Consider the following 14719-nt stretch of genomic DNA (forward strand, 5'->3'; position numbering starts at 1 on the left):
GCAGAGTAGAGTGTGTGGAGAAAAACTTAAAAAATGGTGATGGAGAGACATTTTCTCACTGCAGCACTGTCTGTAGGAACTGCTCTAACTGTTCTAATCATTAGTGTTCAGAATGAAATACTCTGGTTCTTCAGCACAAGCAGCACCCATTTCCTTTGGCCCAGGTCCAGGAAAGCACTTTAAAAGTTCAACAAGCATAAATTAACATTTCAATCTCAGTGAAATTGGTGGGATTAAAAGACATGCCTAAACCTAGGCACTTGTTACAGCTCTCTGGCTTGTGGTACCCTTTCTAAATCAAAGCCTCAGGGTTTGTTTTTTTCCTGCAGTGCAATTATTTAGAGATAATTATTTTTTGCTAAAGTACTTGATAGGCTAAATTACTTTGCCCTCTGCTTTAGCATTGCTGTATGGTTTTGTATAACATAAGTGTTTGTTACCTGGGTTTGGACATTGAATAAGTTTAGAAGAAAGGTGTAAGGTAATCCAAATAAACTCAGGCTTCTCTGGCAAAAGAAAGGTTCATGTGCTTCAGAAAGGCCAAGACACTTCTTCCATTGTCCCTCACCACACTGCAGTAAGGTGGGAGTGCATTTACCTTCTGTTCCTCCATAGAGCTCTGCAAGCTGGCTCCTCTTGTTACCCTGAGAGTCCTGAGACTGCCTGTGGCTCCAGAAGATCACTGCACCATTGAACTCTTCAGTAGATTTCAGGGCTGGTGGTCTTGTCTCTGTAGTTACTGCCTTGGCTCATGCATCAACTGCTTTTCCTCATTCTGTCAGCTAATTAGTAACTGGCAGCTCTCACAAGCAGTAAGCTGCTGGGCTGTGTTCACCTTGACATCAATTCCTCACTGCTGTAATGCAGATATGTTTCAGTATTACTTCTTCCTTGCATAGAATTTTAATTCAGGCACAGTAAGATCTGCTCAATTTTTAGAGTGCAGCATTCTGAACTCCAAGGTTTTTGCTGGGAATTGGAGATAGGTTTAAAGTATCAGGAGAAGGAGGACAGGTTGGGAATTTCAGGGAGTTTGGTCTTTGCTTTTTTTTAAGAGGTTGATCATTTAGTAATTGCAATAGTCTAGGAGTGGAGTGAGGACACCTCTATATTGTGGCAGTTAGGCAGTTACTAATTTCTAAGGTATTGCTGCAGCAATTTAATCATAGCAGGCTTATTTGAAGAGCTAATGGGAAGAAATGCTGTCTCCCATCCTTGTTGCTCCTGCAGTGAGCAGGAGCCCAGAACCCTGTGGGGGTGTTACCCCTGCAACCAGCCTCCACATCTGGAGGGGGAAGGGACCAGCCTCCACATCTGCAGGGGAAGGGACCAGCCTCCACATCTGGAGGGGGAAGGGACCAGCCTCCACATCTGCAGAGAGTGCAGGGCAAGGACCAGCTTCCACATCTGCCCTTCAGACAGAATCTGCTGGCACCCTGCTTTCAGCTTTCAAAGTCACTTGCAATTAGGATGATAAGTCTTCAACCTGTTATGCAAATTACTTCACTACACATAGGATCAAGCTGCTCTCAGATGCTTCCTGGACTCTCTGATGAGTTAATGTGGTAGTTATGATTTCTTTCATCTCTCCAAACATGAGCCAGCTCTGCTTCCCAACATCCTGTAAGAAGAGGGATGTTGATTGTGTGTTGCAGGACAGCACAAGTCACAGGCTCACTGAATGTGCTGATTTGGAAGGGACCCACAAGGGTTTGGGCTCCTTGCCCTGCACAAGGTCATCCCCAAGAGTCACACCCTGTGCCAGAGCACTCCTGGAGCTCTGGCAGCCTTGGGACTGTGACCATTCCCTGTGGAATGTTCAGTGTCCTGCCACCCTCTGGGTGAAGAACCTTTTTTAGTATCTAACCTAAACCTAACCTAACCTCCCCTGCCACAACTTCAGGCCATTCCCTTAGGTCCTGCCAACAGAAACCACAGAGAAGAGATCAATGCCTGCAGAGACAAGCACCTCCTCTGTGGGTTACCATCAGGCAGCCTGTCACAAACTGCTCTGATTATTCCCCTCTGAGAGGGCTGCTTGCCAGAGCCATGGGTGTTTAAAGCAGTCCCAGGAGTCTTCTCTGTTCACATCCTGCCTTCTTTGTGCCTGCCAGCTCTTTTCCTCTCTTTCCTCTTCTGCTGAATGGCAGCAGTATGTATGAGATCTGCCTTGCAGGACCAGGATTGGTCCAGCAATTTTTTTCAGGACTGCATATTCATAACGTACCAAATCCAGTATTTTTTTTTTTGTCTGTAAGAAGCATAACAGTCTTTTAAGAAGCTACAGAGTCACTGTAAAATACTGGTTTGCTGATTCTCAAAGCTTCATAGGCTTTTTTTCATGCCTGCCTTAGGGATATGCAGAAAACTGCTGCAGATTCTGGTTTGGTGTTGCAGCTGCAAGCAAACACGATTTTGAAACACCCGTTGGATTCTCAGCTCTTATTTTAATGGAAGTAGTGGGTTCATTGGAATGAGAAAATAGCTGTGCTTCCTGGCAAGCCATTTACCCATGCTGGTGGGTGAGAATGGGGCTGTTTGCACCTCACTGAATCCCAGCACATAAATCAGAGGTGGGACTCGTTACCACTGCCGAGCCTCCCTGCCAGTCTCTCCTGCTGTCTGCACTGGGATAGTCCAGGTTTTAACATGAATGCAACATGCTGTGGTGGGATACACAAGAGCAAGCCACTTGGCAGCTGGAGTGAGTTTTACTTGGAATGAGGTGTTTTACCCTCCACTCTGGTGTTGCCTTACCATCAGCATCTTTTCTCCTTTTCGCATCTGCTGAGAAGTGCCAGATGCCCCTCAGTACCCTGCATGTGCTGGGACACCTTTACACCTCTCATCCTCCTCTTCTAGAAAACAACCCATGGGAACTCCTCATGTCTCTTGCTCACCATCCAATAATCCCTTCTTTTCCTTGCAAAGAAGGTAAACAGCCTTCTTTATTGTTGTTTTGTGGAGACTAAGTTTCCACAAATGGAAAAGCTCTAGCTGATGTCATGCAACAATTCTTAACAGAATATGATAGCAAAGAGGGATTAAACCCAGGTTTGTTACCTAAAGGTTCCCAAGAGAAATATCTGCCCTTTCTCAAGTAATTTTGTTTAGTTATTTACCTTTTAGACTAATTAGTTACAGTATTTTCTTATTGCTGTAGTCTTGATGCTAGTTAATAGTTATAATACAATTACAATATAGTTAATAACAGGGCTGTCTTGAGAATGGTATTAATAATGTTTTTCCTTATACAGTGATCCTAAGTCATTGGTGACAGCAGCTTCTCAAGCTGGCAGATGGTGTCTCTGTAAGAAAACATGTTTTCTTGCCTTGCCCATCAGTTCATTCCCAGACTGAGCAAAGAGAACTCGGTAGTAGCATCTGTTGATGGAATAGTTCCTGTTAAACTCCATCTGCCTGCCAGCTCTAGGATGTTCAAACTGTGGTGTATATATAAGGTACAAAAGGTATAATTAGAATTCTGATGTATCACAAACTAGAGTGGGTTTAGTTATGTAAGATGGACATTTTTGGACAGCCCTGAGTAATAAAATATCTCGTGAGCAGAGAGATGATGCTCAGCAGCTGCTTTTTCAGCCTGCATTATTATTTGCACCCATGCAGGGCAAGATGGAGATTTTTGACTGATCTGAAGCCAAGCCACCTCTTGCACGGTGGCTGCATGGGAGTCTAACTTCTGAAGCAGAGGTTTTGGAGGTGAAGGGACCAAGAGAAAAGATCCCTGGGGCTGGAAGGGAGGGTAAGCCCCTCCCCACCCAGACAACGTGAGCCTGTAATTCAGCCAAGCAGTGCAGGCAGCCTCCAGCAGTGTCACTGGTGCAGTGCCACTTGCCACTGGCTCGTGGTGGCCACTGCTCTGCGTGGGAAGCAGCTGGGGGAACGTGTGCCCCACACCTCGTGCCCACAGGGAGCAGTGCTGTCACTGGGGGACCCTTCCAGGCAGGTAACTCTGCTGTAGCTGTTCTTTCACATGGAACAAGTCATGAGGCTGCCACGTGCCCTTCTGTGCTGCAGAGGGGAAAGCCTCTGACACTGCTGGTAGGGCTGTGGAGCCAGGCATGGGCACTTCGAGCACTGAAACCCCTGGGGCTATGGCTGGATGCTGCTGTGGTGCCTCTCCCCTCTGTCCCCAAGAGATCATCCTGGTCTCCTCTCTCCCTTTGTGAAGGGAGAGGCTTGTCCCTAGTGCTGACACATCCGAGGAGCAGTGTGGTATGCCAGCACAAGTGTTTTCCTACTTAGGTGCACTCTAAAATATTTTTGGTGGTGTAGATTGTTGGGTACTTTTAACACCTTTGTGGGGTAGCAGAGCACTCACAGGTGGGACTGCAGCAGCTTCCTTCCCTCTCACCATGCTAACACAGGCAAAGTCATCTTTGGAGCACGAGTAATGCCAAAGCCCAGTAAGGATTTAGTGAACTGGCAAGGACAGGACGTGTACCTTGGGCTAGGGGACTGCCTGCAGTAGACCTTGGGGGTCAGGAGAGGGAAGCTGCCAACAAGATGTTTGAGCTGCAGCCAATAGCCAGCTGTTACTAAATCCTGTCTGGTGAGAGAATCATTGCAGAGGCAGCAGTATTTGCAATTTGACCGAAATTTTAATGGTGATAACAACCCCTGTCTGTCCTAGGGAGGGACCAAAACCAGGACATGCCAGCCACCAGCCCCCCACCACCCTCCCCCAGAGGGGCATCTCTTGCTGATCCCTGTGAGTTCAGAGATTTGTTCAATGGACTTTTATGGCAGCAGACAGGAGAGTTTGCAAAGCAGGAAGCAGTGTTGTTACACAAACTAAATGGAATTTGTATAATCCTGACTCATCTTCAGTAGGTGGGGATGAATCAGATGTCCTTTTTCCAGCAGGAGATGCCAAGGACCAGTATGGAAAGTATGAGGGCTTGAAAGACTTGCTGGCCATGCTGGCCACAAACCAGCAAGAGCCTTGATTTTAACTTTGCTTCCATTGTAGGAAGATCATCATGGGCAGCTTGGAATCAGCAACCACAGCCAGGCTGAGCTGCTGCTGCCACCCTCATCTGTGAGGACAGCATTTCCTGAAGTAAAGAGAGGGAAAGTGGCAGAAAAATCGCTCTTGGGCTCCTCTTTCCTTTATTATGTGCCTACTCCATTTTCCAGAGTAGGCTCTGGAAAGGCAGAAGTGCAAGCATAGCTGCTGCTGGTCCCAAGTGCCTGTGTGGCCGTTCCTGCACAGGGGCAGCACCTCTTGTGTCACCCAGCATTGTCCCCAGTGCCCCTCTCCCCAGCTGTCCAGGTGCCAGCCCCAAAGCACCAGCAGGAACCCTGCCAAGCTGAGTGATTTGGGGTGGATTTCCCGAGCTCATTGACACCCAGAGCTATGCAGTGTCTCCACTTCCCAAGGCCCTCCCAAAGCAAGGGTGCACCTGTGCCTGTTGTGTCTGTTCTCACAGACACAGAACCCTCTTGGGTTCTGGAATACAGGGTCTTCTCTCACTTCTTGGTCTCCTCGTCCAAGACAGAAGTGCCCAGGGCACACAGATGGTTTCTGCCCTTGCTTGCACCCCTAAGTCATGGCAGCAGTTGTCACAGCTTGCAGGACCACATATTCGTAAATTGCTGTCAGTTTCTGTCCTCCACTGCTTGCAGTGATTGTATTGAGTAGTTTGGTGGGATATTTACTCAGCTATACCAAGATTTTCTGAGAAAATTATGTTAGGTAACATCTAGAACAAAATGTAACTTTTGCAGCAACACTTGCTCTGTGTGCAATTTGCAGGATCACTGCATGTGTATTACTCATCTCCCAGCCCGTGCTCAGGTTCAGCACTCTACTTTTGCTGGGTAAATGCACAGAACACGCAGCACAGGAGCTGCTGATGGCACCATCTGCAGAAGCCTAATGGCTCATTCATTAAGCACTGGGAACCAGCACCACCACAGTCTAATCAGATATTGTATGATGAATAATTCAGAAATAATCCTGGTATACTTGAATAAATATCAGGAGGAGGAAGGAAAAAGGCCCCTACGTATGGCAGTTAAGGGAACAAAACAGGCATTCTTCAATGTGCCAGGCTGCTGAGCTCTGTGCTTCTGATGTTAATCAGGCAGGTGGCTAATTCCCCATGAGGAACTGACTGAGGGAGCCTGGCCCAGCACTCAGAAGGTGTTCTGGAAAAGAGCAGAGTGTCAGGGCAAATCCAAAACTCCATCAGCCTCACATTCTGCAGTGCCTGTGGTCGTGCTGTGTGAGCCCCTGGGGGACTGAGGCTGGCAGGGCTGGCCTGGGGCTGTGCCCCCTGTGCTGCTAGGCAGGTGGCTGTGCTCAGGTGTGTGCTGTCCCTCAGCAGCTCCTGCTGTCCTGGCTGAGGCACTGAGTGACAGTGCTCAGGCAGCCTCAGGGTGGGAGGTGCTCTAGAAATGGAGTGTACAGACATAAGGTATTAGGGTACATATTTTTTCACCAGAGCCTGTCTGTAGTGACAGGGCAAGAGGTGACAGTTTTAAATTGTCAGAGGACAGGATTGGAAATAAGAATAAATTCTTGCCTGTGGAGGGAGTGAGGCACTGGCAGATTGCCCAGAGGAGCAGTGGCTGCCCTGCCTCTGGAGGAGTCAGTCTTTCCAAGAATGGTACTCCTGTGCAGAAGAAATGCCTTTCCAGCTTTTGACAGTCATCAAGTCATAAAGGTTTTTCTATTTCATTTTTCCTATTTCCTATCTAGAAATGCTTGGGCTTGAAGGCATGCTTTTGCCAACAGATGTAACTCTGTGACAGTGCCTTCAGCTGCCTTGAACACCAGTGTCACTGCTTGGCAGCTTGAGGATGAGCCAGCAAGGGCTGCAGGAGATGGCCTGTGTGCCAGGCCTGCTGCAAGTGCAGCACTGGGCTCATGTACGTGCACATTTTGAGCAAAGCCCTTTGTGTCCCGCTGGGAACAGCCTTCACACCACAGTTCTTGTGGAGGTGAGTGCCTGAGGAGTGTGTGCTCATCTCTTGCCTGTCAGAAGAGCTGTGACCTCTGAGCGTGGCACAGCACAGTGTTACCTCCCAGAACACGTGGAACAGCCAAGTATTGACTGGAACTCCTCACAAACCTCCTTTAATCCCCTGATCCTCACTAACCAACTCTGATTTCTTTGGGTAATGCTTAGTTTGCTCTGTTTGTTAACAGCCAGAAAAAAGGTATAATTAATCCCTGAAAAATCCTCTTGGCTCTGTATTACACCTGAATCAGCATCTCTTTTACAGATGATTAAAAATGGGAGTCTCTTGTTGTTCAAGACATTGCAGTATTTGGGCTTTTACAGTATTTAACATCTTGAGAGTCATTACATTTTCTTCATGCTACTTGGGCATTGCAAACATTCACCCTGTAGGTAAAGATTCTGTCCTTGAAGATGGATAACACAAACTTCTGTGAATACATTTAAATCTGGGGGAAGCTGCCTGTTGTGGAGATGTTCCACAGCTCTGGGCAGTGTTTGTACATTTCTTCCTACCAAAGTCCTTCATCTTATCTCCTATGAGATGACCTTCTTTAATAAATCTCATCATTTCAAAAAGCAATCAAAGCAAAAATGTAATAGAAGATATATTTTAATAACCAGGAAAATTATTTTTTCCCCAAGAAAATACCTGGAGATTAGTGATAGAAGCATAGAAGAAAATGGGAAGTTTAATTGTAAACTAATTTTTAAATACTGAATGTTTAAATATACATAGTTAAAGGAAAATACTACTGCATTCTAAACAGTGATAAAAAGAAAAATATTCTAAAACAAGAAATACAAGCTTCTGCTCTGCTGTTGGTGATCACATTACAAGAAATTTGAAGGTGAAAAAAGCAATGGAATTAACAGACACTATTAAGCATTTGCATAAGTTGTATAGCTATTACTCTGAAAAATCCAGGATTGGAAATGTGGAATCTGTATTTTACCCTCCTTGTTTAAGTTAAGCATGCTTTGCTAGCTAGAAAAGAAATGTTTTGTTATTGTCCTCCCTAAAAGTAGGAAGGACAAAGAAGGCAGTACTTATTCGGACATTAAAAAAAACAAATGTGAATTGACTTCAGTTTTTATTGTGTCAACCTGCAAAATCCTCTTCAGTCCCAGCACATCTTTAATGTGCAGAAGCTCTGTTTGATGCAGTTAAAATTGATCCCTGTACAGAAGGCATTAAATGAATACACCACTGTTTAGTGCTCTGAATTTCTAGAGTCTTAAAATCCTTAGAAGTTAAATAATTAAGAAGTTGTTATTGCACTCAAGTTCAGCATTCACTGCAGCATCAAAGTGTTGTGAGTTGGCAGCACTCGTTGGTGCTGCTCAGAAGGATCAGCAGGCTGCACTGGAAGCATTTCTGCAGGAAGAGAAAAGGAGGGGCTCACGCTGTGCCTGGTTCCCGGGGGAAGAAGCACGAGTCTGCAGGGGTCAGACCGACGGCCAGAGAGCCCAGCTCAGAGCTGGAGTGCAGCTGGGAGGAGCCTCTGGGGGTGCTCGGGACGGAGACTGTCCCTGCCGGGCTGGGCACTCTGCGCTGCTGCTGCACAGCAAGGGATGGAACAGAGTAACTGAAACAAGGAGACTTTCTGCCACCGCAGGTTCTAAGGATTATGTGGGACAGTGCAGTGTCTGGGACAGTGAACGGGACCTCTGGTCTAAGACTTCAGAGCCAAGACAGAAGGTCAACATGCCAAAAACTCCTCCCAATGCAGAAGGGACTGCAGGGACACTCATGATGCTGAACCTGTTAATTTGTGTGCTTGAATTAAAACAAAAACAAAAACAAAAAAACCACTGGACAAGTGCTATCAGCCTGGCACAGCTTGTAAAATGTAGTTTAAATTATCTTAATTTTATATTTTTTAAGTCAAATACTTAGGGTGACAGACTTTTTCTCCCATGGAGATGTCAAGGACACCTGGCTGGGAGGAAAACGACTAGATTCATGTGAAAGGCAGCACAGGCAAGGACCTTTGTGCCACGTGTGAACTGTGAAATTGATTAACATTTCAGATATTAATACCAGAGTAGTAGTAGCAGCTGCCATCTTTATGCTATTATGCAAGCTGACTACAGAAATTGAATGTAAGAGGGTGTAGTTTTCACTTCTTTAATCAAATCAGTTTACTGGGGAATTGGGAAGAAATAGGGTCTTGTAATTATCATGGCCTACATCTACAAGTCACTTGCAGGATGAGCGCAAGGCTTGTGCAAGCTGAATTGCATAGCCCTTCTTGAACACTAAAACTAGTGCACAAATCCACTGCTATATAATCGCTAAAAGCGATTTATTATATTCAAATTTTAGAAACTTGTTAGACTCACTGGTTGCCATTGCTGACCATCAGTAGAACCTGTGTTCTGCTGCTGTTTTGGTTACTTGCAGTAAGTTAGAATTTTTAGCTGCAGGCTGGATTGGAGCAGCCAGGGGATGGGCCCAAGGGGAATTTCCTGCCCCACCGATACCTGCGGGCACAGCTGTGGGGCAGCTTTCCAGAGAGCTGTGCTTATGCAGAATGCCTTCGGGACTCCCAACACTTGGCTAACGTAACAGACGTTAAGACACCAGCATTATTTTATCTAGAATATTTATTATACTGTATGCTCATAGCATAAATTTAGGACGGATGTTATGTATTTAAAGCCATTTGTACGGTTCAATAAAGCGATTCGCGTACAAAACGCCGCATTGTGAAAATGGTGCTGCACGGAGGTAGCAGGGCGAGGGCGGGATCCCGCCCCGAGCTCCGGCAATGGCGATGCCGCCGGGATGCGCGCAGCCAACAAAGGCGGCCGGGCCGAGCAGCGCCGGGGCCGCGGGGCCGTGCGGGCGGTGCCGGCAGCGGCAGCGGCAGCGGGAGGAACGGCAGCGCCGCTCGGGACACGGTTCCCGGCCCCAGCCCACCTGCGGGGTGACCCCGCCGGGCCCAGGCGCGGCGGCCGCGGCAGCGGCGGAGGGGCTGAGCAGCCAGAGCTGGCAGCGGGTGGCTCCTCCCGTCCTTTGTTGGCCTGGAGCCGCAGCGGCGGCCGCGGGCGCATCTCCCCGGCTGCCCTTCGAGGCCCGGGGCGCTCGGGCACGGGGAGAGCCCGGCGGGCCCGGGCAGCATCTCTCCGGCGCGGGGGAGATCGGCCCCGGCGGCCGGCGCGGTTCTGCCGCCGGCGCCGCTCGGGAACATCCCCGGCCCGTCCGGGCTGCGGGAGGCCGCGACCCGGCCCGGCCCCGCGGCGCTCGGCGGCCCCGCAGCCTCCCCGCCCCCGGCACTCTCCAGGGAGCCGTTCCACACGGAATCACACGGGAGCGTCTCCCCATCTGTGCCGCCGAGCACCCCCACCCCCACCGCCCAGCCCCGCAGCCTCCTGCCATTATGTTCCTCCGACGCGGGGCCGGGCCGCGCCGCGGGCCGTAGCCCTGCCCGAGCCCGCCGGCTCCGGCCGCAGCAGGTGTGTCGCATGGGGACCGGAGGTTGCATGCTATGGGGTCGCTTCCTCCCGGCCCGGCTGCGGCCGGAGCCCCGCGGGTACCCGAGCAGGGGCTGCCCGGGCCGGCGGCTCCGGGCCGGCCGGGCGGGGGCGGATCGCTCTCCCCGCCGCCGAAGGGGCCACGGCCTCTCCTCCCCGGCCGTCCCCAGGGCTCGCAAGGCCCGCTCGGCCAGGGCCAGCTCGGGCCGGCAGCGCGCAGACCCGCGGGGAGGTGCCCAGGGCCGCGGCAGCCCGGAGGAGGGAGCGGCCCCCCGGACCGAGGGGCCGCGGGAGGGCCGGCCGCGGTGCGGCCGCCGCAGCCTGTGCGGGGAAGACGGGCCGAGGCTGCGGAAGAGCATGGTGGTTCTCCCCAGAACGGGGTGGGGATGAGGGATGCGAAGAAGGTGTCTCCGCAGGGAGGGGTGCAGGGTTGTGCCCGAGACCTCTGTCAATTGCAGGTGCAGCCAGGGCAGAAAGGCTCTGCCGGGGTCGCCCACCCGCCCGGAGGGAGCCCTGCAGAGCAGCATCTCCCGCAGCCTCCGAGAGGAGGGGGTTTCAGCGCGTAGGCGGAGGTGGTTACTGGTGCTCCCAGAGCAAGGGTGAGTAGCCAAGAGGAGCGGGGTGGCTGCTGTCTCGGTCTGGGTGCCTGTCAGCCATGCAGGAGAAAGGCCCTGGCACGGCCGAGGTGAAGGGGAGCAGGAACACGGCGGGCTCAGGGCGCAGGTGGGTGCGGAGCCCCGGGCGCCGTGGGCTCCGCAGGGGCCGAGGCCCTGGGCAGGCATCGCCCGAGAGGCGCAGGCCGGGCGGCGCTCGGTCCCACGGGCTGTGCGGGGTGGGCGCTGCCAGGGCCGGGCCGGGCCTCCCCGGCGGCGGCTGCGAGCCGGGGGGGCGGCCCAGCCGTGGGGCTGCAGCCTCTGATTCTCAAGGCCTCCAGCATAGTCGAATAGCAAAAAAAAAAAAAAAAAAAAAAAAAAAAAAAAAAAAAAAAAAAATCAGTGTAGCAGCCAAGTCGGTGCTGCGAGGAGGGGGCAAAGGAACTATTTTGTAGGCATCTTGCTGCTGCGGAAATTGATTTCTTGAGGGGAGGGAGGCGCGTTTGCGGGTACTCTGTAGTAATGCTGCTCAGAGCACAGAAAATGCCACTCGGGCGGCCCCAGATGGAAGGAGGGGTGGGGAGGGCAGACGGGAGAAGCCCTTGGTCGGGCACCCCATGGCCGTGGGCATGAGGGGCAGATGTGCCGTGTGCGAGCAGCCAGCCCGCAGCTGGGGGAGCAGAGGGGCAGCGGCCCGGGCTGGCAGCCCGGCTCCCAGGGCTGTGGCCGAGCCTGCCTGGTGCTGCAAGAGAGATCCTGTGAGGATTTTTATTGCGGTCTCTTTGTTAGCTACAGACAGGCACGCACACACAGCTCTCAGCCAGGTTGTGGGAGGTAAGTGGGGGAGGCGAGCAGGGGAGCGGCGGGGGGCTCCGGGGAGCCGGGGCTGCGTGGGCCGGGCAGGGGGAGCCGGGCACGGCGCTGCGCCGGCCCCACGCCACACAAAAAACAGCCCCTGCGATTTTCAGGGTCTTGTTGGCAACTCAGCGAGGGTTGCCATAGCTTTTTATGTAGGGTGACCAGAACCGGCTGGAACTGGTTTGAGGCAGATCAGCTCCTGAACACAATGCAGTCACTGAGCTACTACACTGGGATAGCTTCCTCCCTTCATGGCAGCCAAAAGCAGAGGAGCTTGCAGAAAGATACCATCCCAAAACAGTATGTGAATGCACACTTTAGACACACAGCACTGGTATGTGGCTAACGTAGTCATAAAGGGTTCTGTATGTAAATGTACATATTTGCAGTAACTGAGATTTCTTTGGCTTTTCGTGCCTTTTTATGCTTAAGGAATGGGCGAGAGCTGAGATTTATGACCCTTACTAAAATATTTTTGCTTTGCAAGGGTGGGACACTGGTTATGCAGTCTATTTTAAAACTAAATGAAATAAAATGGATTAAATTATTTGTAATTGTAGCTATGCTTGTGACTGAGGATGCTTTGCATGCTGTTTTATTTACAGGGTGCTGTCTTGTGGTTTGCTTCCTTAGGAAACATTAATGGGGGGGTTTGCTGTGCCTTTCTCTAAGGCCAGAAGGAAACAATATTGTTGTAGAATTGTGCATAAAAGCATTGAAAAGATGCTATAAGGCATACTCGTTTTCCCTTTTTTTTTTTTTTTTTTTTTTTTTCCTTGTAGGCCTGTTGACTGGGGCTGCCTTTAACCCTTTGGTGTTTGCAGAGGTAATGCAGCTGTGGCAGTAACTGAGCACTGGCTAAAAAAATCTCTCAAAGGTCAAGGTTCACAAGGTGAGATGTGGTGTTTGGGCTGAATATAACAATAGCGTGGAGCTACATCCTGATTGCACACTGGGTACATTAGAAAGGAGACAATTGTTTAAGTGTTACTGAAGAAATGCTATTAAGGTCCTCCAGTTTTAATAGGATTGGAGCTATTATTTGTAAAGACTTACTGATATCTTGGCTAAATACAGTATTTTCAGTGAAATATGTCCAGATATAAGGGTTTTTTTTCACAGTTGTAGTGATAGGGAATAGGCCTCTGAATGACAATCATGAATTGTGGACCAGTTGTGGCAGGGAGCTGTTCTGTGCTGTGTTAGAGACTCACAGAATTTGCAGAATTTGCTGTCTGTAATTTGCAGATTATTTACACGTTGTTGTTTGACCACATCTCAGTGACCCAATACTTGGTTTTTAATTAAGGTCTTCAGTGTTAAACATGTACTTAATGTCACCTACAGAGAAAAAACCCGTGCAAAAGAAATAGTATGGATGGCTTTTCTTAAACTGTTGTAACCTGGGGAGGATTTTGCAGCAGCCAAGTGGAGAGATGTATTTTGGGGGGCTGGATGGAGCTCCAGTGCATTATCAGTGGCGTGAGCTATAGTATTGTGCATAGGAAACCGGATGGGCAGTGCAGCAGCTGCAGAGGGGTGGCTGCTTTTGACTCAAAGCAATGGATAATGGATGAATTTTTTAGTTTTTCTTTCTCAAGGAGGAAATATAAAATGTGTACTTAGATTTGAGCTGACATTTTTATAGCAAAATCTGAAGGATTCAGAAAGAGGGAGAGGGGCAGAGAGAAGGAAGCAGTGATGAATCTAGCAAAGGGAAGAACAAAGGCTGTTGGAGCTTGCACAGTGGATCACTAAGCATTTTGCCTGGGGGATTCCTTTGCTAGAACTGTTACTTCCTTTAACAGGAAATCAGCAACTCTAGAATCCTAGCCAGTGTGATTTTTTTAAAAAAATCTTCCCAGTCCTGGCTGTGTTAGCTGGTTTGGTAATCAGCAATCAAGGTAATATGGAGGCAAAACATTGGAAATACTCAGTTGTGCTGTGAAGTGAGGGTACTTTCCTCTGTGCTCAGCAGAATAGACAATCCTAAAAGCCTTGGGAGGTTGTGGATACTAGGTAAGTTGTGTGCTGGCTGCTGAGGCAGGATGACAATACAAGGGAACCTTTTTGTTTCTGACTGCAGTAGGTTACATAAGGCACTGAGCTGTTAGCTGTAGAAAAGTGAAAATAGCATGCTAACACTTGGCCTGAAATTCTGGGTTTGTGGGCTTTACTGCAGCTGTGATGTGTTGATTTTAGGTTTGGTAGAGCAGTGAATAGCTTGTGGTGGAGCAGAATGCCTGACAGATCACTGTGCTGATCTCTGCTCCTGTTCTCAGCATCGGGATGCAGAGGGTCTATATTTGGCTGTAGACATCTGTAACAGAATGATGCTTGCAAACAGGAATTCTTGTTGCAGGATAGGGATAGGATGTCTTCCTGATGAGGATGCATGTTCTTTGCCAGGTATCAGCTAAAAATCATGCATTACACAAGAGTGATTTTTGGGATTTTTTTTCCTTCTGCCAGAAGAGTAGGCAGCTTTAAAATTGTAAGTTCTTGGATTGTGACAAAATTCCTTGAATCTGTTCTGTTTGGGTTTTTGAATGCTATGTGTATTATGAATTTTTATTTTCAGCAAAGGAGATTTTGAATTTGCAGGGATTTTTGTTGGCTGTAAGATGAGGAAACTGAATAGATGGAGTCTGCAGTGTTCTTGGTGAGTTGTCTTTTTTCAGTCTAGTAATATCTGTAAATGCTTTTCATCAGGAGATTTGGATTGTGCAGGCAGGCCAGCAGCAAATGCTAATGCTGGAGGGCTGGTCTTCTGTATCAGCACCCAGGATCTCATTTTGC

At 49.3% G+C, this 14719-nt stretch overlaps 1 protein-coding gene and 1 long non-coding RNA gene across 6 annotated transcripts in view; one reads left to right on the top strand and one right to left on the bottom strand.

Moving 5' to 3' along the window:
* LOC130265104 (uncharacterized) overlaps positions 1-14719 on the bottom strand; it is a 178310-nt gene that overhangs the window by 60443 nt on the left and 103148 nt on the right. The window lies entirely within an intron of this gene.
* ZNF532 (zinc finger protein 532) overlaps positions 8913-14719 on the top strand; it is a 32172-nt gene continuing 26365 nt past the window's right edge. The window contains exons 1-3 of one of the 5 annotated variants that reach the window (XM_056513898.1): positions 10364-10451; positions 10928-11068; positions 12703-12812. Coding sequence is in view for 1 of the 5 variants with exons in the window: in XM_056513897.1 (XP_056369872.1) it covers positions 9781-11068 (1288 nt within the window). In the remaining 4 variants the exon portion in view is untranslated. Of the gene's footprint in view, positions 11069-11465; positions 12221-12702; positions 12813-14302; positions 14583-14719 lie in introns of those variants that run through there. The other 4 variants (XM_056513899.1, XM_056513897.1, XM_056513901.1 and 1 more) reach the window with 4 other exon arrangements.

This window comes from Oenanthe melanoleuca, chromosome Z (genome assembly GCF_029582105.1).
Source record: "Oenanthe melanoleuca isolate GR-GAL-2019-014 chromosome Z, OMel1.0, whole genome shotgun sequence".
Classification (NCBI taxonomy): domain Eukaryota; kingdom Metazoa; phylum Chordata; class Aves; order Passeriformes; family Muscicapidae; genus Oenanthe; species Oenanthe melanoleuca.